Source organism: Rhamphochromis longiceps, linkage group LG8 (assembly GCF_057381845.1).
Source record: "Rhamphochromis longiceps isolate RC_006_pf linkage group LG8, R_longiceps_female_GT1.1, whole genome shotgun sequence".
Classification (NCBI taxonomy): Eukaryota; Metazoa; Chordata; class Actinopteri; order Cichliformes; family Cichlidae; genus Rhamphochromis; species Rhamphochromis longiceps.
Genome location: NC_140564.1, coordinates 16,694,619 through 16,719,243, shown reverse-complemented (window position 1 = coordinate 16,719,243; position 24,625 = coordinate 16,694,619). Strand labels below are relative to the sequence as shown.

Genomic DNA, 24,625 nt, shown 5'->3' with positions numbered 1-24,625 from the left:
AGACATCAGCTAGTTTGGCTCCCACTCAGCACATGCAGGAGTGTTTGGATCACCTTGGGCAAGGTCCTCTGTGTGTGTTCATCCTGTTGCCATGGTTCCTGCCTGAGAGTTTGACACAACATCTGCAGCTTATAGTGCCTCATTACCGATGAAATCACTGCAGTGGAAAGTCGGCTCATATGGGTGTCCTTAGTGGGCTCTGCTGCTCCAGGTCCTCTTTAGACCGCTTTCCTAAAGGTTAGCCGTGACAGTCAAGTAGAAAAACATCTGTGCAACAACATGCTTCGAACATAATTGAGCCAATGAAAACGACTTTTTTTCCTCTCTCTCTCTGATCTGATGATGTGAGCTATTTAGTGGGAGGTTGGTTAGCGTCTGTTTGACGTTAGCTTGTGTGGGAAAGGCAGTTTGCACCATGTTACAAACACATAAAAAAACTTCCAGGCTGCATAGAAGAAGAGTGGATATGTGAAAAAGAGGCTTTATAGGGCATTTGGGAAGTGTTATCCCAGCCTTCCCTGAGAATTGGCTCCAAGTGCGCCAAAATAATTAGATACTTGAATACCTGGGCACTGGCTGTTTGAATTCATGTGAGTATATGGATGCCATGAATAAATCAGCAGACTTGTATGTCCGTGTGCTTCAACCGATGTGGTTTTTATTAATGTATGATGAGACAATGCTGTGACGGAGGCCAGCCTGATGGCTCTCCGAGCGTGCGTCCACTGGCTTTGTTATTGCATATTTGTGCTCCAGCAGCAGCAGCAGGCTACACCCAGCTCCAGGCATTAATAACAGGGACTCTTCCTATTCAAACGCAGTCTCCAGACCATCACAGAGCTGTTGTGTTTTAGCAGAGGGCTGAAGAGTGGACACAGATAAACCTCATCTTACTTGAATTTTAAGCAGAATTTCCAAATGTCTTTAAAAAAACATAGTAGAAGAAAGAAAAACATCTGAGTGTCATCTGTTTTTGCCTCGGTTGCTGTTTCCCCCCTTTTTCTGTGTATGGGACCCAGACTCATGCCAGAGAGTTGTGTTTTTTGGCAGGGAGGACGGGGTGACGTCGACAGGCGTGGTAATAACAATGAGAACACTATTAAGTCCAGATTACGCGGGGTCTCGGAGAAAGAGAGAGAAGGGGAGAAAAAAATGTAGGGTGTGCCCTTAAAATATGACATTTATGTATTGAAACTCATACCTGAGGTGGTAAAAAACTTTCACTCGAACTGAAACAAATGCAACCACACTTTATGGCACTGGAGTTTCCTGTGAGTCGGGGAGTGCGCACAGAGAATCCGAGCAGTACAGTACATAGGAAATGACTCATAGGAGTGGAGCTGTTAGCGTGGGTGTGTGCGCGCTATTAAAACAAGGCGCAGACTCCTCCGTATGACTCACTCTGATGCTCGCTTTTCCATGCTGAAAACCAGCACGGACTGTTAATCAGATGAACTTTCGGGAATTGTGTGGCCGACAGCGAGCAGCTTTCCCTCCGCAGACATCATGGCTTTAAACGCTCTTTGCGCGCTCTGCGGACTTATTATTGCGGCGGTGACCACTTTCCATGGTGTGAGCGCGCAGAAAAGTAAGTGAAATACGTTTTTTCCCCTCCCTCACCTTTTTTTTGGGAAAACAATCTTTACTAAAAGAAAGAAAGAGCAGGGGAATACCTCGTGTGCGTTAAATGTTCCCATTTTTTTATTCTTATTCCTAAATTTTAATTCATAAGTGCTGGCGTGTTTTTGCGTGAACACTGGTCAGAGTCTGGTGGTTTGCTCTGCTTATAATGGAGTCAGATAGTGGGGTCTGCTTACAGAGCCGCTTCCTTTACCAGCTGCATTTCTCACCGGTTCCGCATTCCGATCGCCTTATTTCACCTCATCCATCCGAGCCTCTCGGTGAGAAGGACAAGCCACATGGAAATGCTCTACCGCCTGTGTCCATTTTGGACAAAGACACGTTTATAGGGCCTCGAAAAAAAACAAAACCCGAAAAAACAGAAAACCCAGCTTTTTAACTTTGTTTCCACAGCGCTCTGAAGTTTTAAGTCTTAATCCCACCGGAGAACACCAGGCGCAGAGTGCACCAAGAACATAAAACTCTGAATAATTAAATGGGTTAGGGCCATTTCCTCAGGCATTAAAGTGCCAAATGCGTTTCCAAAGAACTAACAGCAAACCCTGTGCTTTAATCTTGATTCTATCTGTGGGAAATCTTCTCTACATCTGGACATCAGCTGTTGATCCACCCACCCCTTCCAGTTCATGACAAAATACAACACCCCCACACCCAAAACACCCTTTGTCAGACTAGGTGTTGAGACTTGCCAAGGTCTCTTAGTCAAAAAACAAAACAAACAAAAAACCTAACATTTTGGTTTTTCTCTCCCACTCCACACTGATTTGAAAAACTTAACCACAAGAAACACCTGTGGTATTAAAGAGATGTAGAGATGAATGATTCAGCTCCTTAACCTTTTAGCTTAATGCTTGAAATGTTATCAGTCCCATCAAGTTTCGGGTTGCAGAGGTCACCCAGCAGTCAGGTTTCAGTTCCTTCCAGTTACCTTTTGAACTCTTGTGCTGAAGTCCAGCTGCATGATGTAGTGCTGAAATCATGAGGAGAAATGCTTTACAAGGACTGTGACACATTTTTTTACTGTGACCAGAGCTATAAAATGAGTCAGCCAAACCCTGGAGGGAGACTGGCTGTGGAGGACGGAGAGTCTCTGAGGGCCTGAGCATGTGGCTGTAATATAACCAGAGAGTCAAAGTCAAAGGAGGTCAAAATGTTTCAAACATGAGTGTGTGAGCAGGTGGCTTTTGACTACAGATGGTCTAACAATGACCTGTACTCAAAAACCATACAGCGGCATACTCATGCAGGTCTCAGAGTTAACTCTGGATTTCTTCAAGCTGTGACTGATGAGACAAATGAAGTGAATGTAAAATGTTTCCCAAGTAAGGTTCAGTTTGGACTGGTGGATTTGGCCCAGTGCTCTCCACATCCCGCAACACAGAAACATTTGTCTTCTTTAATATTTAGCTTTCATTAATCAGCAGCATAGATGTGACAGCTTTTTAGCCCAGAGTTCCTCCTTCATTCTCATTTGGTAGCTTCTTATACTTTCTGTAACCTTCATTCTTTCTAATGGCCAGTAGGGGGCAACTCGTGTGGTCAGAAAAACAGTAAAAATGACCATACCTCTTACTTTCTTTAATACCTCAACACCATGTTTCTGATGTGTTCATTGTCCGATTTGCTAGTTTCAACTTATGTGTAATACAACCTGATGTTCATTTTGTAAACTATGGTTGCCATTAAAAATAAAACCGACACCAAAGCCGTGGATGCGTCACTGTGCGGCTCGCTTATGAATTTAAGCTGCTATGGTCTGAATATTCATATGATGGCATCTTTATTTAAAAAAAAATTAAGATGTTGAGTCTGAAATACTAAATTTGAGACTTCAAGAGATAAATCCCCATCAGTGATGTCGCAGTGGCTGTGGCCATCTTTTATCTACAGGCTATGGTCAGGGCCCCTTGCATTTTACCCCTTAAGCACAGATTTTCAATGTGCAAGCTCTGATAGCCTTCAACAGATGTCCCTCTGTCTTTTGTCCTGTCTCCATGATGGAGACGGCTGCCTCTCCCTGAGCCTGGTTCTGCTGGAAGTTTATTCCTGTTAAAAGGGAGTTTTTCCTTCCCACTGTTGCTAAGTGTTTGCTCATACAGGCTTCTGTATTAATGTTTATTGTTACTTTACAACATAAAGCAGCTTGAGGCAACTGTTGCTGTGATTTGCAGCTATATAAATAAAGTTGAACTGAACTGAATTAACTCATCATCTGAAAACAGATGTCCAGAGACTGAACCCGAATGTTCCCTGCTGGTGTCGTCATTGTTGAGTGATTCGTCACCATAGCTAGTTTGTCTTCCAACCTGTGGTTAGAATTGTGAAACAACGTATTTTAACTGAAACCATGACCTTTTCATAAGCCTAACAAAGTAGGTTTGATGCGTAAACCCAACCACACGGCAACTGACAAAAGTAAAAAACAACAACACCCATCAAAAAATAGCATTCCCAGAATGGAGGGCAAGATCTGTCTCCTGGGTGGAAGTCCTCCAGCCGGCTTCAGCCTCTTCATGCAGACTTTTGTTTTGTTTTGTTTTCAATATCTTTTCAGCCAAGAAGGTGCTGCTCTGGAGCACTACCCCTGAATGTTGGAAAAAATGTTGAAACCAAGCATCAGTAATGTGACGAGTTCTTAGGTAGCAAGCTCTGGTTTGACCTGAAGTGCATCCTAAATACTAAGAATATTTTAATGTCACGCTTCCAGTTTGCTATGACGACTTCTGGTAAAATATTTATGAAGAAAAAAGAAAAAAAAAAAACACACCTCTGAGGCAAAGCCGAGATAAGCCTAATAATGTCACGGTGACATTATTAGGGCTGAACCATAGATACTACGCTTTTGTTTCAAAGCCTATTAATTACTCCTCCTCAACTAGAGTGAATTATCACTTCAAGAGTCTTTATTATGTAAACTGCTTGATGCTCGTTAAATTGACACATTATTAAATGTGGGATCTATTTTACTTCATTTGCTGCAACTTTGTTTCACACTTTGCTGATAATACTTTTATGTTACTTTTTAAGTCAGGCTTTTGAACCACAGAGTAGGTCTTGTGATCAGGAGTAAAGGATTTGAATACTTCAGCCATAGCACAGTACTAAAGAGATTTACTTCATATTGGTATTCATCACTTCTTTGTTTCGTTTTTCTCCAAGCCTACCTGATCTGTTGTAGTTTCTACTTTCCCCTTTGTCTGCTCCAGCACTGATGAGGCGGTGCATCGTCTCCTGAGCTCGGTGTAGCAATATATTTGTTACATGTTACTGCCGCAGTTTCCTATGCCTTCATTTCCCTACTTTGATATGCGTCAGGTTCACCTCTGTGAGTTTTGCTATTGCTGTCAGCGGTGGTTAAAGCCAGCAGTTATGAAATGTTACCACAAATCATGACTCGGGTAGTTTCTTGTTAAAATTGTTGAGCATAAAATATGTTTTTTTTTTAATTCTATGCAAATGCGTGTCTTACACATTTGATGAGGAATGATTATCATCATTTATCAAGTGTCTCTGGGCGGTTTCCTTGTTGTTATCTGTAATGCTGTCATGTCTGGTATTGTTTGACCTCATTAGGTTGACTTTGTGTTGTAATATTGTTTTTGCAGAGATCGTACTTCATGCATGTCTTCAGGGCATTAGTGCATATGTGTTTCTTAACCAAATGCAGGATGTTAAAGCTGGAGAGAAAACCGCACACTTTTAAAACAATAAAACGGCCTCTGCTCTCAGCCTGTCTCACATCTTTAGCCTTGTCCTTTCCTTATCATCTAGGAAGTGCATGGCTTTAATTGTCCGCCTGGCTGGCTGCCAGGAAAAAGAAACGAAGCTGTCCATCGTGGCTGCGGAGGTAGACGTTTTCTGTCTCGCTAAACCAAACTGCCACTTCTTTTTCTCACAGATGCAAATTTATTCTCTGGAAGTCGCACATAAACGCGCATAAGACAATTCGACGGAAGCACTCTGTGAAAGCACATCCTGCTCTTCACACACATGGCCCGAATGTTCACGCACGCCAAACCGACTACTTGTCTGTCGTGCAGATGAGATGCACCGACAGATTCTCCACAAAGGAATTTCCCAGTTTCACTTTATGAGAAGAGAAATCATTTGATGTCCTGTTCAGGTCACATGTTTTTACTGTAATAAGTGGATGGAAACCTAATTTCTCCTTCAAACCACCTGATTATGGTTTATTTGGTTACCTTCTAGGATTACAGTGTAAGGTTTGAGATAATGACCGGAAATGAAATGTCATGACTAACCTGCTTCTCTGTGTGTGCAGGTCCGTGTCGGAGCTCGGAGTTTTGGAGCTCAGACTATGATGGTTGCTTGCCCTGTGACTCATGCAAGCAGTACCCGAAAACCCCGTCCTGCAACACATGTGAGCCACTGAGTCGCATCTGTTAAAACATCTGTTAAAACTTGCTTGTCGAGTGTTAGAGCTACCATGAAAAATTATTTGCCCCCTTCCTGATTTCTGGTCACACTTACATGTTTCAGATCATCAAACACATTCTAATATTGGACAAAGATGAGCTGAGAAAATACAAAATGAAGTATTTTGGTGAAGGTTTCATTTATTAAAGGGGAAAAAGCTATCGCAACCAACCTGCCCCTGTGTGAAAAACTAACTGCCCTGTCTTGTTAAATCAATAATTAACTGTGATTAAACAATTTTTTGGAAGGTTCTGCTCCATTTCATGAGCCAGACACAGACCTGATTACTGCCAGACCTGCTGAATCAAGAAGTTACTTAAACAGAACCTTTCTGACAAAGTGAAGCAGGCTAAAAGATCTCAAAAAGTAACACATCCTGCAGGATCTGAAGAAACAGCTCAGAAACAAAGTCTCCGACATCTATCAGACTGAAAGAGTTACAAAGACTTTTCTAAGGCTTTGGGACTCCAGTGCACCACAGTGAGAGCCATTATTATCTACAAATGGAGAAAACATGGAACCTACCAAAATTACCCCAAGAGCACATCAATGACTCACCCAGGAGACCCCAGAACAACATCTAAAGAACTGCAGGGCTCACTTGCCTCAGTTAAGGTCAGAGTTCACGATTCAACAATAAGAAAGAGACTGCACATCTTGATGATCCTCAAGCCGTTTGAAAAATAATCTGTGGAACTGACGACACAAAAGCTGAAGGTTTGAGTCCCGTTACAGCTGGTGTAAAACATCATACCAACAGTCAAACATGGTGATGGTTATATGGTGGTCTGGGGCTGCTTTGCTGCTTTAGGACAACCTGCTGTAATTGATGGAACCATGAATTCTGCTCTGTGCCAGAAAATCCAGAAGGAGGATGTGCAGCCATCAGCTTGTACCCTGAAGCTCAAGCACACTCAAGCTCAAGTCCACCTCCGAATGACCCGGAGACAGCAACATTTTGGAGTGGCCTCATCAAAGTCAGGACTTAAATTAGATCGACATGCTTTGGCATGACCTTAATCAGGCTGTTGGTAATGGACAACTCTCCAGTGTGAATTAAAATGATTCCACAAAGTGGGCCAAAATTCCTTCACAGCGATGAGAAGACTCATTGCCAGATAAGGTGGCAGGACCAGTTATTAGGTTTAGGAGGTCAATACCTTTTCACACGGAGCCATGTAGGTTTGGAGAGGTTTCCCCTTAATAAGTGAAATTATTATTAAAAACTAGTTTGCACTTACCCAAAGAATGCCCTCTTCTTCAGCCTGTTAGTAAAGCAATCTGTCGTAGAAAAGATGTGAACCAAATTTTCAGTTTCTTGTCATTTATATTGGTGAGTTTTGACATTAATTGCCAATAAAAAACCCCAAATGGCTTCTTTTAGCTGTGTTTAACACAAAAGTGTTGGTGTTAAAGTGGAATTCTAATGGTGTTTTTTTTTTTTTTTAAATAGGCAAATCAGTGGATGAGACACCTGACGTGTGGAAACTGGCAGCAATCACCAGCTTCTCAGTACTGGCTGTGGTGCTGGTCAGCGCTGCACTGATCATCGGGGTCATGGTGCATCGACGCAAGTCGCACAAACGGCCTTTACGTGGTAAGACGCAGGAGAAAGGTGTTTCCTTTGATGCATTATTTTAGTGTAAAATGAAGGGAAATGAAGTTCACTGCTTACAGTTGTTTTCCCGCTGTGTGGGAAAACAACTGTATTTTGATCCTGGAGAAATCTGAAAAACTGGAGGATGCTTAGGGAAGGCCAATAGTCTGCTGTGCATTATCTTGTAATTATGAATTAAACGTAGTTTCGTAGTTTCCGTCAGCTACTGAGTATCAGTGGTAAGAGCAGCATTTGCGCATGCAATTATGATTTCTTGGACGGGGTTAGGTAATCCTCTTAAAAATTGTTTGGCGTCTCTGGTGTAAAGCAGTTCTTGGTAAACGCGAGAACAGTGTGTGCTGCTCCTGTTTTGTTTTTTTGTTTTTTGGTGTGAAGACTCTGCAGCTGAGTCACAAAAGGCTCAGGATGTATTTTATTGTATTCAGATTCACCGGGGCCTTTCTAACAGCAGGAAAAGGATAGCTAAATTCTTGATGCCCTTTGTGTTGTCACAGCTGTTTTGGAGGAGCGTCAAAAACATTGTTTTAAAATGCTCATTCATTTTTTTTAATCTTCACTTATTACAGAACCTATCGAAGAAACTGCGGGGCCACTTTATCAAGCTTAAACCACTCAGTAAGTATCACATGACTCTCTCGCTGTGTGGTGCAGCCAATCATAAGAAAGGTAGAAAGAGGCACAAGTGTTATTTCAGACGGCGTACACAAAGAACTGCGACTCCTTCAATGCTAATGTGAAAAATAAAAATCACAGAGTGGGAAACCATAATAATGGGTCCACTTTTGAAAATGTGACTGTAAAGCGAGGTGGACTAAACTGCTGTCACTGCCCCCACAGCCTCATCGTCCTCTGAAAACTGATGTAACAGAACCAAGGAGCCACTGGTTACTAGCCGGGAGGAGGAAACCTCTGAACGACGAACCGTGTACTCTGACTGCAGGGTATACCTCGACCAGAAATGGACCCTTTTTATTTTTTTTTATTTATTAGACTGGTTGGTGAAGAGATAAGCTCAGTTCTCATGCTTGGTGTAGGTCCAGTGGTTAAGACGGGACTTGCCATGAGCAAATCTCACACCTCTGTAGGTATATTAACAGCATTATACTAGTGGTATCATCTTTTAGAACTTGTGTGCCTTCATATTCCACTCCGTTGAGATTTTGATCTGGATCATTGGGGGGGGGGGTTAGGCAGGTTTGACTGAGAATTAACCGTAAAACTAGAGTCTGTACGCCTGCATTGCGTTGTGCTGTTTTCAGCAGGACTCCAGTGAATGTAACACAGCTACATCCGCCAGCTGGGCCACAGTTTGATCCCCCCTGCCGTTCAGCGGGGTAACACAGGGCCTCTCTGCTGGTCATTTACCACAACAGCCTCTGAAAGATAGATCACATGTGAGTAACACATACTGTTTGGCACATTAAGGCCATATGAATGTAGCTACCTTTTTAAAAATCTTTTTAGGTGAATTGTACTCCAACCTTTGTTCCTGCCAGTACCTGTTCTTGTAGTTGCCTGACGCAGTGAGAACGCTGTTGAGTAAAGGAGCAAACTGTACTCATGCACTGTTACTGGGTCTCCTGAGACCAACACAGACCATTTATTGCAGGTCTCTAAAATATTGTCTTGTCTGGTTTTTTTCCTTTTATTTCATTTAGAGTTTAGATGTCATTTTTGCCTAAAACAAACCCTGAATTCACATGACTGTTGCAGCAGCGCTTTGTAACCCAGGATGCTTGAAACACTAGACGTACAGCCCCAAACTGCTAACATGTGAGAATGTTGTGAGGAATGTACTGCAGAGAGGAAAACTAACTACACCTACAGTGTTTTAAACAGAGCTTCAGCAATCACAGCGCTTTTCAGATCTGCAGCAAGGCAAAAAAGAAAAAAGAAAGGATGGTTGCAACTGCAGTGGTCTGTAATTTTGTTGCCGCTGAAGCCAACACGAACCACAGCGGACAGGGTTGTTGTCTTCAGCTTTTTTTTAAAAAGTTTTTTTTCCTTGCGATAATTCGACACCGACAATGTTTCAGGTCACGGATCTGTCTGCTTGTGGGTGAACCCTCTGGCAACAAAATTGGGGAACCATTTATATTGTCTGTTTTATTGTTTATTTCTTTTCTTATTTTTTAAAAGAGGTCTATATTATTTATTTTAGTATGTTGAGCTGTTGTAATGCAACAAATGTGACAGACAAGCACAGTTTTAAAGAGACACCAGTGAAGATCTTTTCAAAACGTCCACCAGGCCAGCTATTACTGAACAATATCTTAACATTTTCTACTTGTTTCTCTTGCCTTCTAGTTCTTCTTGTATATAATGTAAATGCACTGGCTTTTACTTAATGCAATCTTTATAAACTGCTTTTTGTGTAGCAAATGTATTTTCACAATAAAACTGACAATTTCCATCACTGCTGCAAGTGTTTTTCTTTGAATTCAATTCAACTTTATTTATATAGCGCCAAATCACAACAATGGCCGCCTCAAGGAGCTTTATATCTCATGAACCCCTATGAGCAAGCACTTTGGCAACAGTGGGGAGGAAAAACTCCCTTTTAACAGGAAGAAACCTGGCAGAACCAGGCTCAGGGAGGGGCGGCCATCGGAAAAATACTTCAACCTTCAGCAGTGTAAAAACTTGGACAACAAACACATTTTTCCCCAAGTCTTTTAATTTATTTCATCTAAATTTAATTTTCTCATTTTTTTCTAAACTAAGTTCTAACAAAGAAGTAAAAATCTACGCTTTAGAGTGACAAAATAGTTATATAAATATTAATTAAATACTAAGCAGATATATATTTTAACACTGAAATCCAATAAATGAGAACATGTGGTATATGTATTTTTATTACACAATAGCTAATCTAGCAGTTTTCTTCTGTTGAAGAAAATGCAAAAAAACAAAAAACCATTAAATAAATTTACAGAGATCCAATCATCATCTTCGTTCTAATATATACAGCGCACTGAAATTAAACACGAACCACAACAGCAGACTGTGATAGTGATCAATGACAGATCAGTGCGAAAGGTTAAGTGCCAAATGAGGTGAGACCGAGAATGCGGTGCAAAAACAAGTCAGTTTAACTCAAGTGTGCATGTATCGTTTGACATCTTACAGGCTACTGTGGCATACAAAAAATAAAAAAATTAAAAATTAAATCTGACAGTGAGGTCAGTTAAATTATTACGATTGTTACACAATGACTTTAAAAAATGTAACAACATGGCACAAGGCAAGCTGTGATATTAGAATCAGTATACTGAATCCGATCCCGCTCGACTCCATACAATGGTTAAGACAAATGAGACGCACTCGACTCGTGCACTGAAACAATACTTTCAGCATATTGCTTAAAACGTTACGACCCGCACACTAGCTGAGGTGATTCATCAAGCAGCCGACTTGTCGCTTGTCAACACGGCCCTCCTTAGGCTACAAGTGTCGTCTACACATGTGCAAATATAAATCTGAAAACCACAAACTGCAAACAGACGACCGCGGTGAGGAGGAAACTGTCTGCACAAACTAAAAGCCCTAAGTCTGATGCTTCATCCGTGCGATTACAGTGTATTCTCTACTGATAAGCTGTATGAGGCATTTAAGTAGCAGTCTGTCAGGAAGGCAGGGCATTCGAGGTATTTCATGCTTTTATGACCAGTGCCAAACAAAAAAGAAAAAAAAAAAACGTTAGAAAAACAATTCCTGCGTGTCTACTTTTGATAGACGCCTAAAGTGTAAGAAAAAAAACAAAACAAAACAACAAAAATAAAACAGGCACATTACACAACTTGACCAAAAATAATAAAAAAAATAAAATAATTGCACATCTTGCAACAATAACAGGTTTATGAACAGTAAATAAGGGCAGCACGGTGGCACAGTGGTTAGCACTGTTGCCGCACAGCAAGAAGGTCCTGAGTTCAATTCCAACATCAGGCCGGGGTCTTTCTGTGTGGAGTTTGCATGTTCTCCCCATGTTTGCGTGGGTTCCCTCCGGGTACTCCGGCTTCCTCCCACCGTCCAAAGACATGCAGCTTGAGGGGATAGGTTAATTGGAAAATCCAAATTGCCATTGTGTGAATGGTGCGAATGGTTGTCTGTCCCTGTGTGTTGGCCCTGCGACAGACTGGCGACCTGTCCAGGGTGTACCCCGCCTCTCGCCCTATGACAGCTGGGATAGGCTCCAGCGACCCTGAAAAGGATAAGCGGAAGCGAATGGATGGATGAACAGTAAATATGAAACCGGTTTTCACTATAAATAAAGCTCTGGTAAGTTTGTATTTTAATAATTGTGCTTAGTAGAAATGAGGCATTATGGCCGCGGACAGACAGGCGAAAAAAAGGAAAAATAAAATATCCCTGCAGCAGAGGGATCCAGTCTCATTCATATAAAGTGGTGGGCAATGTTTCTGGTATGTTTAGGTCTTCTTGTTCCTTTAGAGGTGACGCGTTATACTGCCCCAAGAGGGGTGGGTGGGGGGGGGGGTCACTGAATGGTTTGATGAGGATAAAAACGATGGTGTCAGGGCTCTCACTTTAGGGCCTTGAGCAATCATGTTGGTTTCTCCTTTAATTTGTTGCCTGTTTCCATAAGCATGGGTGCAATGCTAGTGTTGACTGTTTTAATGAAAGTGTAACTAGAACTGAGGAGATCCAGGTCCAACGATACATTAAACAAATTTACAATTAAATTAAATTTACCATTAGAAAAAGAAAAAAACATTTAGAGTATAACGCTCAGAGAGAAATGAGGTTTGTTAACATCAAACTGCTACAATCAATGTACGTTTTAGGCACTGGCACTGAAATGTGACTGATGCTTTTCAAAGATGAAAGAAAAAAAAAAACAAAACACAACCCAAAAACAACTATGCTCAGTTTGAGAACAGATTTTCTAGAATGTATTACACATCAGGTACGTTCCTTTTAAAGGTTAACCCTGAGTGCTAACAATAACACACCATCCTTGGCTCGCTCGGTCCTGCCTATTCTGAAAATTAATGAGTAACCAATCGACTGATGAGAAATCCCTCAAAGGCTACATGAGTTTTAGAAGACAGCTTTTACAACATTCAGAAAGTTTTTCCTAATAAAATATGCGAATAAAAATAAGAATAAATTAATAAATACATCCATTTTAGCATACGATGTCACTCGACGTGAATGTCAATATTGAATATTATTAGCAGTACGACTATTTATTTCGTAATATGGTTTCAGTTAATCACTTTGACCTTTCAACACACCCAGAGGTATTTGACTTAAAATTAACCGGCCTGCCTGATATGAGGAAGGCGAGCAGTCCCTCAACACTGATGGCAGAGCTAACAAAAAGATTCAGAGTTATATACAGTTTGTATATTTAGTTTCCTAGGGAACTCACAGAGGCACTGAACACAATTATACATAGCGAGAGTTATAACAGTACTGTTGTACAAAAATGTGTCATCGGCTTTATGTTCTTACATGAACCTTCTCTGTTCACTTTGGTTGGCTGGTTCATCATTGAGGAATGAGTGAATACTAATCTTTTCATCACCTGCCCGGTTTTAAGGGATCCAGTGTATCCATGGGAAACATTCAGGCCTTATTAAAAGCTGACTAACAATCCCTCTGGAGATGTCCCATTGATGTCACCATCTGTTTTTTTTTTGGAGGTAAGACTGGAAGTCAGTGATGAAAAGTGCGTATCTTCAAAGGAGCATCTGTTAGAACCAAGGAGCACTTTCTGAAAAAAAATAAATACTGTTTTACAATTACTGATTGAGGGATAAATAACACAAGCATATGAGGACCATATGTCCTCTTCTTTTATATGCCATTTAGTACTTCTTTAAAGAAAAGACCCCATGTCAAGGTCCATAAATGCATTAGCGTCCATGTTAAATGAGGAGTCGAAGGTCTGGGTGTTCTGGTGCATCTTCTGATGGTGCCGCAGGTTGGACTTGCTGGAAAAGCTCTTGTCGCACAGCAGGCAGGCAAAAGGCTTCTCTTTGGTGTGTATCCTTCGGTGACATATGAGCTGAGTGGACACCCGGAACGCCTTCCCACACTCCAGGCACTGGTAGCGCTTGGGCTCTGTGTGAATCCGTCGGTGGTTCTTCAGGGCCATCAGGTTGGTGAACTCCTTCTGGCACACTGAGCAGAAGAAGGAGCCCGTCTTGTGGCTGTTCTTGTGGTTGAGGAGGGAGCCGGCGTGACGGTAAGTACGCCCACAGTGCTCGCAGACGTGGCTCTTCTCCTCTGTCGCAGAAGTGTTGTTGTTCTTCTCTGAATTAGGAATGCTTCCTGGAATATGGGACAAAGGTGGTGGAACTTCACTGTGCATCCCTCCCATTCCCATGGACTGACTGACTCCTGAGTCCCAGCAGAGGTTGTTATCTATAGCGTCATCCTGGTCTTGTTGGTAGTGGTCCTGAGCCACGTGGTGCATGTTATGGTGCTCCTGATAGCTGGCTGCGTCGGGAAAGCTCTGCTGGCACAAGCTGCAGACCACAACCTGGTCCTTTGAGTGCACCTCCATGTGGCTCTGTAGGTGGGTGACCAGACAGAAGGTCTTGCCACACTCGGGGCAGCATTGACGCCTCATCTGGGAATGTATCTGCAGAGTGACGGGATCGGGAAATGTTTGGAGACACAAGGTGCAGTGGTGGAGGCTTTCGGAGTGTGTCTTTTTATGATTGAGAAGGGAGCCCGCATGGCGATAGGAGCGCCCACACAAGTCACACCTGTGGCAAGAAATAAATAAAATTAACAAACAACAACAGGACACTGCAACTCAAAATATGTTAACCAACAGTGAATGATTTATAAAACTATTTGTGACATTACAGTTAATGTTCGGTACATTGCAGAATCAAACTAGAATTACTGTCTCATAACCTCATACCCTTATTAACCAGACAAGTTATAGCCGAAGCCCACAGGCAGCAGTTTTTGTATTTTTCACACAAATCCTATGAAGCAAAGTGTTGCAAAAAAGCTCTCAGTGCTCAGCTTTTCCCCCCCTCTCCCACTGGTCTCACCGTACTTTCAGTCCAAAACTTGTCGAACATCACATAAATCAACTTTAACCTTGATGCACACTCAATCATCCAGGTAAGGAAATCCCCAAAAGTTGATTCTGTTCATTTGGACGTAGCATTTTCAGTGTGAGAAATCTTTAGTCAGTCATCAAAGTGGCTTCTTCAGTCTCAGCTGACTGCAGGTTTCCCCAACCTTTTTAAACAAGACATTTGCATAATGACTGAAATCACCCCCACAGATACAGCGGCCAGGGAAGCAGAAGAACATCATATCAAGAAGGCCCTGAGTAAATGTGGTAAGCCACCTAAAGTATTCTCCAAGGCGATCCAGGAGAGATCAGCTGCTGCCTAAACAAACACCCTTAGTGATCCCTTATGTGTCAGGAGTATCTGAACAGCTTAGATGCATTTTCTCAAAACACCGCGTCTCTGTGGCTTTTAAACCCCAAAACGCGCTGCGCCAAAAACTGGTCCATCTCAAGGATCGGGTCCCCCTGACACACACAGAATAATGTAGTGCATGCTGTTAAGTGTCAGGAGGGTTGCTGTGATCCATTCCTCATCAGGGAAACCAAACAACCTCTGACCTTGGATGGCACATCACAGAAGAGCTAACTCATCAGGCAAGCACTCTGCCATCTATTAACACCTATAGGCCAGTAGCCACTCTTTCAATGATGGGGATGTACACATCCTGGACAGGGAGGAACTCTGGTTTGAGCGAGGAGTCAAGGAGGCCATTTATGTGAAAAAGGAAAGACCATCTCTAAATCAAGGAGGCATAAGGGTACATCTTTCACCATTTCGCAACGCTGTGATTGCAGCCATTCCCCAACTCTGTGAATGATACTCACAGCCATAGGTCAAAGAGTGTTTGAGAGGAGTGTTGTGACAATAAGGTCACTGATGCTTTCAAAAAACAAACAAACAAACAAACCAAAAAAAAGAGATTGTCCATTGACCTTTTGGATATGAACATTTATCATTTTAAACATTTTTGTATATTTCTGATCATAATTATTGAAAGAATTCTCTAGTTGTAGCTAAACAAGGTCACAATGACATCTGACCTCCAAATTATTACCACTTCATCCTCACATTCAAACTCAAATGATATCAGGTTAACAAGAATGGGATAGAAGGTTTTACAATTAAATTTATGCACAACTTTAAAACAAAATGCTTTAAACCATGGCTGCTGTTAGCACTCATACTTAAAAATGAAGCTGTCAGTACTCTCTAGCAAAATTTGTTGCAGTGATATTGTTTCTTATGCAAACACAAGTTGCTTAATATGCATGAAAAAAATCCCAGCTTTGTCTGCGTCAGTTTAGCAGGGGATAACGTATCAGTCTGGCCAAAGTCAGGCTTTATCAAAATGACACACACACACACAAAAATAATCAACAAGTGAAAGAATTAGAAAACCACTCCAATAATAATTAATAGAAAAGACTTACATGAAACACTTGTCTCCTCTCTCTGACTGCTGGACTCCAGATCCTGCGTTCTCCTGACCTCTGCGGCAGCGATGCCTCTTCAAGCCAGACCTGCCCTGGAAGCTTTTCCCACATGAAGAGCAGCTAAAGTGATTCACCGCCCGATTGTGGACCCTCTGGTGATTGTGCAGAATGCTGGCGAGACGGAAGGCCTTTCCGCATGTCAGACACACGTATTTCTTCTTTTGCGTGTGGATGCGTGTGTGATTGCGCAAAGCCATGGGGTTAGTGAAGGGCTTAGAACAGAAGTTGCAACAGTAGTGCCCCGTCTTGTGGGTATTTTTGTGATTCAACAGTGAGCCTGCATGGCGATAGCTGCGATTACATATGTTGCACCTGAAAGGTCGCTCCTCTTTATTTGGAAACGTATTTAAATCTGCTTCCCTGCTACCCGAAGGTTGATCACAGGTGTGGGCTGCCAGCTGGTCTGCAGAGAAAAAGGCCTGTTTACATTCCTTACACTTAAAGGCTTTAGATTTTAGACCCCTTCTGACTCCAGACCTATCTTTTCTGAGGTCTCCACAGACATGAGCTAAAAGCTGCTTCCTTCCTCTAAAGCCCTTTCCACAGTTTTGGCAAGAGTGCCTTTTATATGCAAAGTGGGTGCGTAAGTGGTTCTTCATTGCTAGCTGGTTGGTGTAAGTGTTGTTGCAAACTGCGCAGGAATATTGACCCGTTTTATGAGAGTTTCTATGGTTAACCAAACTTCCTGCATGGCGATACGTGCGACCACACTGGTCACAGGCAAAAGGTCGTCGGTCACCTGCATCCTCCGATTTCACTGACATCTCCGACTTTGTCTGCGTTTCTCTTTCTTCAGTTGGCTCCTTGCAGCGCAGAGCAGAATTACAATCCTGATTGGCATCTGAAGCTAAGGGCTGCATTCCTCCATCTGACCTGGTCCCATTCATCTGCATAAGGGCCTGGATCTGGCTATTGAGTTCCTGGATTTTGGCTTGGTTCTCTTTGTGCCTTCTCAGGTGATTCAGTAGCTGCTTCTGAATTTTGAAAGCTTTCCCACACTCGTGACACGTATGCCTAAGGAAGGAGACAAGGGTTATAGTTAATTCTATGTTTGAAAAACTGGGCACAATCTCCACAACAAGTAAAGCCACAATGACAGAACACTTTGACTCCGTGACAGACAAAAACACAAATCCGACCCTATAAGCAAAGCTTTGTTTTTAATCCCTTCTTTCCAACAAGCACAGATCATCTATAAAATTAATTAATAGTATTAATAGTGTGCATTCATGCCAAACTAACCTCTTAATATCAAAATGGGATCTCTGATGATTTTTAAGGGCCAGCAGGTTGTAGAAGCGTTTCTGGCAGACGAGACATCTGAAGACACCCGTTTTGTGTGACTTTTTGTGGTTGAGGAGGGAGCCAGCGTGCCTGTATGACCGGCCACACTGATCACACTTGTATTGACGTTTCTCAGTATTGACCATGTCTTTGTCAGCACCCGTGTCTTGGTGCTGGGCAACCTTGTTTACTTTCACTTCCTCCTTGCTGTCCACTAACTCCTGTTTCCTCTCAGCTGTGCAGTTGTGGTTCTCAAGATGATGGTAGCTGGTGCAAAAGATGCCACAGCTTCCACAGATGATGTTTTGCGCTTCCTCCTTGCTTTCAGAAACATCATTATTAATGTGGAAAGGTTTAACATTATCTACCTGGTCCTGATTGTGCACAAGCTGATGAGCAATCAAGTCTTGCTGATTGGCAAAACTTTCCCCACATGTACTACAGATCATCATTTCTCCTAACTCCCCATCTTTCAAATCTTCATGAGAGGATGTGGAAGAAGGACCTGAGCTTGTAGGAGTGCCGTGGGATTGTGTGTGCCCTCGGAGATGGCTCCTGAGAGCCCTCATGGTTGTGTAGCTGTTGCCACATATGGAGCACTGATAAAGGTCACCATCATCTTCCTCATCTGTGTTAACATCTTCTTGGCCACTGTTCAGCCGTTCACTTCCAACATTTTCTTGGAAATTTTGTTCAAAGTGACTTTGGTTGTGGCTAGCATTCAGACCCTGGAACTCAACATTAATTCCTGGATTTCCAACTTCACAATGGCCATTACTGACCTGGAAGTTTAAACTGTTGTGATAGTCACCATTAGTAGTGTTATGTTGCTGATTCAGCAATGGGCAGCTGTGAGACTTAATCCCTGCAATATCTGCAAATGTCTCACCACAGTCTGCACACATGTGCCTCTGCATCAGGTGTTCATTGTGAGGTAGATGCACAGTCATATCCTGGGAGAAGTCCTGATTAAACTGCTCGTGGTACAGTGCTCCATTCCTGCCATCAATTCCATTCTCCTGATCCATACAAAGCACAGGATGAGCACTGTTCTCTTCTTCATCCTGGGAGGAGAAGCAGCCCTGCTGGTTATCCAAAGTCAGAGGCTCTGAGGAGAGCCAGTCTCCCTCAGCACTGAGATTAAGAGAAGACGGCTGAGCTTTGTGGAGGCGAAGATGACTTTTGAGGGCTGCCAGGTGAGGGTAATTCTTCCTGCAGATGGAACACTGGTAAATCCCAACCTGATGTGACCTTTTGTGGTTGATGAGGCTCCCAGAGTGCCGGTAGCTTTTACCGCAGATCTGACACTTGAAGGGACGCTCATCAGAATCTACAGTTGAAGTCTCTTCAATGTCAGGTGCATTGCAATTATTTTGTGTGGGCATCAGAGTAGGACTGAGAGTGTTTGTGTCCATGATTGGGGGATCTCCCTGAGTGCTATTGGACGATGGGGTTTGATTACTGGAGCAGTCAGAGTACATGTGAGTGTTACTTCTAATCTTCTCTTGTGTATCAAAGTCTCCATGACTATCCATTGATGACACCGGAGGAATATTGTTTATAGGAGAAGCATAAAAGTTGGACTCGGGTGAAGCAATACTGTTTTCATATGATACACTGTGGCTCTCTGACAATGGATCTTGAAGACCAAATGACAGAGATGAAGAGTTATGCATTTGGATGTGTTCCTGGAACTCCTCATTGTTTGGGAAAAGTACCTGACATAAATGACAAAAGTTTACTGGAGCATCTTGGCTCTGAGGTGAAAACTGGTCAAGAAGTGTGCCTGCGTATGACCCACCTGTCGAAGTGAGGTCAGTCCCGCCTCTCGCCTTGTGTGTTCGCTGATGGCTGTAAAGGGCAGCCATGTTACTGAACAGTTTGAAACATACTGTGCACTCAAATGTTCCCACTTGGTGAGTCTTTTTATGGTTGGTCAGGCTTCGATGGTGTATGTATGACTTGTCACATAAATCACACCTGAATGGTCGATTTACTGCATCCTCTGAGGTCTCCGATTGCACATTATAAACAATCTCAGCCTTGTCCTCAGATGGGCCATTTACTGTGGAAATCCCAACGCTGGCCAAGTGCTCACTAAGATGATGTGGGTGATCGTTTTCAAGTTCATGTCTGTTTTTATATGAGGAATATTCCGTGTCCACCTTCCGATATGACTGCTCTTTTGCTTGTCTGGCAAAATGAACCCTCTGATGTGTAGCCAGCTGCGTTGCCAGGCGAAAAGCTTTTCCACATTCCGCACAGGAATACTTTTTAAGGGAAGTGTGGCTCCGGAGATGACTCTTCAGGGCCGAGGCATTAGAGTTTTCTTTTCCACATATATTACACTGAAAAGAACCTACTTCGTGAGTCTTTTTGTGGTTAGTTAGGCTACCAGCATGCCTATAACCACGTCCACATTCATCACATTTAAACTTGCGTTCTTCATCTCGCTCCTGATGGCACTCCATATGTTCGACTAGACTGGGCATACTGGGACACACCATACCACACTGTTTGCAAGGAAAACCTGTTGTCCTGCCATGGTCTTGCAAAGCCATCACAAGATATGGACTGAATTAAGTGCGCCAGACACAAAATAGGGCGGAAATGCATTAGATGCCTTTCTTATCCATATAAAAAGAAGGCAGTTCTTTATAATATGATGCAAGGACTCTCTATGGGATATAGCCACAGAAATACGTCAAAAACAGGTCCCATCAGATCACTGAAGTGAGTTGAATTTGAAGAATCCAGAGAAATGGAGCTGTGGAGAACAGAAACAGTATTAGTTTTATAAAGCACGTCAAATTAGACACTTTAGGACGCCGCAGATAACTCATTACTATTAAACTCATACAAATGAAAAGTACAAACTTTTAGATAACTATATTACAGAGTTAATGTGTTACCACCAGTAGTCAACATGCATGAGGGAAGACGTAATAGCGGAGTGTAAACAGTCTGACAGGTTTTGCTATACCTCTGCACCAACAGGCTAACTGAACTAGCTATGTCAATACACCAGGAAAACAACGCCTGTCAATGCAAATGTACTGACACTGTAAATCCGCATCACTCTCCACATCGTGATCAAAAGCGGAGCGGATTATGCACGCTGTCGTTGAGTTTTTAGGAAGAGGAAGAAACTTAAATATGAATGGTTTCAAAATGCAGTGAGCTAACATTAGCGGAGTATGAGCTAGCATCATCTTGGCTAGCTAAACAAACATTGCACCTACTGCAGCAGAAAGCGTTTTTAAACGCGAAACTCCAAAGACCAGCGACTGCACGGAGTTTAATACCTGCGGGAGTAGTTATTCCAAGCGAGCCCCAAAGACCTATATTCACTCGCTTTTTTTAAAAAAAAAATCACTTTTGTGTAAAGGGCAGCCCCCCTTTTTCCAATTGTCTTTTTTCTTCCATCCCCATTTCCACATTGCGCTTGTTGCTAGGAAACAGGAAATGTGCAACAGAGAAATAATTCCCTCTCAAAAGTAACTCTACTAGCTCAAGATGCAGCAGCTAATCGATAAACCGGTAAAAAAAATAATTATATATATATATATATATATATATAATACGTTGTTTTTAAGCAAATAAAAAGCAGGAGGTGAATGTTCATTTTTAGTTCATTCTCAAAATATCTTACATAATCCGCCCCAAAACATACTGGTTAGCTAAAATAGCTAGATTTGCATTTAAGTTGAGCAGTTGGGCAAGCATCTTTCCATTTTAACACACAATTGTCGAACTTTATTGGGACTGTAGTATCTTACTAGAGGGCTTATTGTACATTTATGATGTGTGTTATAAAATAAAATTTTATAATTAAACGTATTACACGCTTGGCTTTCCAAGAGCTGTCGTCATCATGGTCCTAGAGCCGTCCGCTCTCGCACAGCCAGTCAACGGCAGCCACCGTGTCTCACAGTAAACGAAGCCCTTTACCGAACGGCGATTAATGCCCTGATTCCGGTAAGATCGACTTTTGTTTTTCTAATACACGCAAGCAACTAACTTAGCTAAATACATGCTGTACATGTACAGTAATGATGATGATGGCACTGTGGAATGAATCGGTACAGCCGGTCCTAAAGCCAGCCATTTTGAGTTAGTGAAAATATCTAGCAAGCTAAAGCTAGCGGAGGGGTATACGTACATAACACGCCCGGGCTGCTCGTAGTACCATCACCCTAAGCTGCGATCTCTGGTGTTTTTCTCTGGTCGTGCACATGCCACTTGTTCATCTTCATGCACTATGATCTCTGACATTACCTCGCCAACTTCCTTTGGCATTAAAGCGGCTAGCTTATTGTCCCTGAGGTCCTAATGCCAGCCATTTTGTTATTAACTGCACACCCACATATTTCTTTTATTATCTGACTGATTATTTCTTATCCCTCAAAACCCACTTTCATTAAAGTTGTACTCTTCAAATCCATAAAAGTCATAGGACTTAACACCCTCATGTCTGTGGAAGAATTTTTATCCCAAGCTGCCAATGGTGTGTTTTTATTTTTTACATTGTTATTAAACGGTACATTTTTTTGCCATCATCTTTTTTTGTAGATGTAAAGATGGCCTCTGCTCAGCCTGCAAGTCCACCTCTTGCTGCGGAGTACACCCCTCCTGTGCAGGATGAAGAGGGCCAAGAGGAAGAGGTGGAGAGGGATCAGCCTGCAAAAAAACGTGGCAGAGGCAGGCCTCCGAAAGCCAAACCCCTTTTCAAATGCACTGCATGCACAGAGGCCTTTAAGAGTCTGTCAGCTCTGCAGAGCCACAAGCAGTCGGCACATGTGAAGGAACGGCAGCAGCACCCATGTCCCGAGTGTGCCAAAACATTCTCGAGCAAGGCTCAGCTCTCAAAGCACGAGCGCACTCACTCAGCCCAGCGCCCCTTCCAGTGTCCCAGCTGTCACAAAGCTTACAAGACGCCCACAGAGCTGCGTAACCACAGCCGCTCTCACACTGGGGAGAAACCTTTTGTATGCACAGAATGTGGCAAGGCCTTCATGCAGGCGATATGCCTCAGGATCCATATGACACAGCACAGTGGAGAGCGCCCGTACTCCTGCCGTCAGTGCTCTAAGAGCTACCCAACCCTGTCCAAACTGAAGGTGCACATGCGCTCTCACACGGGAGAGAAGCCATACTTGTGTGCCGAGTGTGGGAAGAGCTTTGCTGACCCCTCAGTGTTCCGAAAGCACAGAAGGAACCACCAGGGCCATCGACCGTATGCTTGTGACGAATGCGGCAAAACATACACTGAGCTGAAGGACCTCAAAAACCACGAGCGTTCCCACACTGGGGAAAAACCCTACCTGTGTTCGGACTGCGGCAAGGCCTTCTCCCGCTCCTCCTCCCTGGCCTGCCATCAGCGCATCCACTCGCAGAATAAACCCTATAAGTGCGAGCAATGCACTAAAGGCTTCACCCAGCTTTCTTCCTATCAGTCCCATCTCCGCACTCACTCTGGTGAGAAGCCGTTCCTCTGCCCACAGTGCGGCAAGATGTTTTCAGACCCCTCCAGCTTCCGTCGGCACCAGCGAGCCCACATGGGATTCAAGCCCTACCCCTGCGATAAATGCTCCAAGAGGTTCCGGCAGCCGGCCGACCTGGCCGTACACGAGCGCGTTCACTCTGGAGAGCGCCCGTACAAATGCCAGAGCTGCGACAAGGCCTTCGTAGCTTCCTGGGATCTGCGGCGCCACATGCTCGTCCACACAGGTCTGAAGCCATTTATGTGCACAGAGTGTGACAAGTCATTTGCTGAGCGCTCCAGCCTCAACAAGCACCGGCGTGTGCACTCTGGAGAGAGGCCTTTCAAATGCGAGGAGTGTTTGAAGTCATTTGTGGTGTCCTCAAGCCTGCGCAAACACGAAAGAACTCACCTCGCTGAGCAGTCTGAGCAACAGCAGCAGCAGCAGGAGACAGAGGCTGGGTCACCCTCAGGCTTCACTGCCCACACAACTCTCCCTCAGTTCTCTTGTACTCACTGTGATGCTACATTTGGTACCTGGGAAGAAGTTCAGACCCATGAAAACCTTCACCCCATTGACTCTACCCAGTCCGTTGCCAAAATCGTGTCGCTGGGCTCGCACATCTGTAAAACCTGCCACGAGGAGTTTGCACAGCTTGCAGACTTGCAGGAGCACGAAAAGCAGCATCCCAAGCCGAGGCCGCACGTCTGCGACAGCTGCGGCAAGGGTTTCCTCAACAAATCGGGACTGCGCAAGCACCAGAAGATCCACTCCAACAGCAAACCCCACAGCTGTCCCCACTGCGGCAAAGCCTTCCTGTTCGCCGCGTACCTTCGCAAGCACTTACGGACTCACGCGGACGCCGCACCGGTTGCCACGCAGCTCGCCGACATAAACATCATTCACACAGACCCCCTGCCTTCTCCTCCGACCCCCAGTGAGGTTTCTCCCTCGTCGGTCGAGCCCGGCACCATGTCACTGACTGTCCCGACCGTGACTGTCCCCGTCACCGCTTTCCAGTCTCTTCGAGAGTACTTAGTCAAAGAAGAGGGGATTTAAGCTTCTCTGTCATTTTAATTCCACACATATTTACCCCGTGGCCTTAAAGCTGTTTTTTAGATGGGTCTGACTTTTCAAAATAACTTCCTTAAGAAACATCAAAAACGCATTATCCTTATGTAAACGGTCGACATTTGGTCTTTGTTTTGTATTGCTGCAGTATTTTTAAAAACAGTTATGTGTATTATATGTTAATGTATTAAAATATACAGTATACTGTACTATAAGTACCTTACTATAAAATTGTCGTATCTGTTGTAATCTCATCATAAAAATCCACCATAAAGAAAACAAACGAAACCAACAATTAAATCCTTGGCTTTATGGCCGACATGTTTTTATAAAACATTTTTAAATGTTTTTTTGAATCTCTTTTGTCTGAACAATTTGTAACTGCTTCACTGTGTTGCTAAAACAACTTGTCAAGCTGCAAAAGGTCGCTGGCATTCAGAAATGCCAAGAGGAATCACATTTTTATGCCAATAAAAACGTGTGTGCAACAATCAGTAATAATCGGAGATTCACTGTGTTGTGGTCCTGTTT

The 24,625-nt window shown here is 43.2% G+C and overlaps 3 protein-coding genes across 5 annotated transcripts; 2 read left to right on the top strand and 1 right to left on the bottom strand.

Annotated features, from left to right (window-relative positions):
* The first annotated feature begins 28 nt into the window (after positions 1 to 28).
* Positions 29 to 10,109, top strand: LOC146663359 (uncharacterized). Its single transcript, XM_085416106.1, has 5 exons — positions 29 to 1,588; positions 5,924 to 6,022; positions 7,532 to 7,675; positions 8,263 to 8,311; positions 8,534 to 10,109. Exons 1-4 carry the CDS (start codon positions 1,507 to 1,509, stop codon positions 8,301 to 8,303), a joined length of 366 nt encoding a protein of 121 aa, XP_085272232.1. The 5' UTR covers positions 29 to 1,506; the 3' UTR covers positions 8,304 to 8,311; positions 8,534 to 10,109.
* A 3,240-nt stretch (positions 10,110 to 13,349) lies between these two features.
* Positions 13,350 to 21,906, bottom strand: znf646 (zinc finger protein 646). Of its 2 annotated transcripts, none has more exons than XM_085416083.1 (4): positions 21,703 to 21,906; positions 17,499 to 20,307; positions 16,194 to 17,270; positions 13,350 to 14,436 (listed from the first exon to the last, which is right to left on the bottom strand). In XM_085416083.1, exons 2-4 carry the CDS (start codon positions 20,099 to 20,101, stop codon positions 13,542 to 13,544), a joined length of 4,575 nt encoding a protein of 1,524 aa, XP_085272209.1. In that variant the 5' UTR covers positions 20,102 to 20,307; positions 21,703 to 21,906; the 3' UTR covers positions 13,350 to 13,541. The 2 variants fall into 2 exon arrangements, with proteins under 2 accessions (XP_085272209.1, XP_085272208.1); XM_085416082.1 differs by lacking the exon at positions 21,703 to 21,906 and adding an exon at positions 20,846 to 20,985.
* Positions 21,020 to 24,573, top strand: znf668 (zinc finger protein 668). Of its 2 annotated transcripts, XM_085416086.1 has the most exons (3): positions 21,020 to 21,080; positions 21,402 to 21,518; positions 22,113 to 24,573. In XM_085416086.1, exon 3 carries the CDS (start codon positions 22,121 to 22,123, stop codon positions 24,080 to 24,082), a length of 1,962 nt encoding a protein of 653 aa, XP_085272212.1. In that variant the 5' UTR covers positions 21,020 to 21,080; positions 21,402 to 21,518; positions 22,113 to 22,120; the 3' UTR covers positions 24,083 to 24,573. The 2 variants fall into 2 exon arrangements, with proteins under 2 accessions (XP_085272212.1, XP_085272213.1); XM_085416087.1 differs by having other exon boundaries at positions 21,059 to 21,518.
* Positions 24,574 to 24,625: the final 52 nt, after the last annotated feature.

Excerpts from the sequence above, each read along its gene's own strand:
- LOC146663359 (XM_085416106.1), top strand. The coding sequence starts at position 1,507 with ATGGCTTTAAACGCTCTTTGCGCGCTCTGCGGACTTATTATTGCGGCG. Across the intron at positions 1,589-5,923 it reads TGGTGTGAGCGCGCAGAAAA|GTCCGTGTCGGAGCTCGGAG; the intron begins GTAAGTGAAATA and ends CTGTGTGTGCAG. Across the intron at positions 7,676-8,262 it reads GCACAAACGGCCTTTACGTG|AACCTATCGAAGAAACTGCG; the intron begins GTAAGACGCAGG and ends CACTTATTACAG.
- znf646 (XM_085416083.1), bottom strand. The coding sequence starts at position 20,101 with ATGGCTTTGCAAGACCATGGCAGGACAACAGGTTTTCCTTGCAAACAG. Across the intron at positions 17,271-17,498 it reads TCCCATTTTGATATTAAGAG|GCATACGTGTCACGAGTGTG; the intron begins GTTAGTTTGGCA and ends CTCCTTCCTTAG. Across the intron at positions 14,437-16,193 it reads AGAGGAGACAAGTGTTTCAT|GTGTGACTTGTGTGGGCGCT; the intron begins GTAAGTCTTTTC and ends TTCTTGCCACAG.
- znf668 (XM_085416086.1), top strand. The coding sequence starts at position 22,121 with ATGGCCTCTGCTCAGCCTGCAAGTCCACCTCTTGCTGCGGAGTACACC.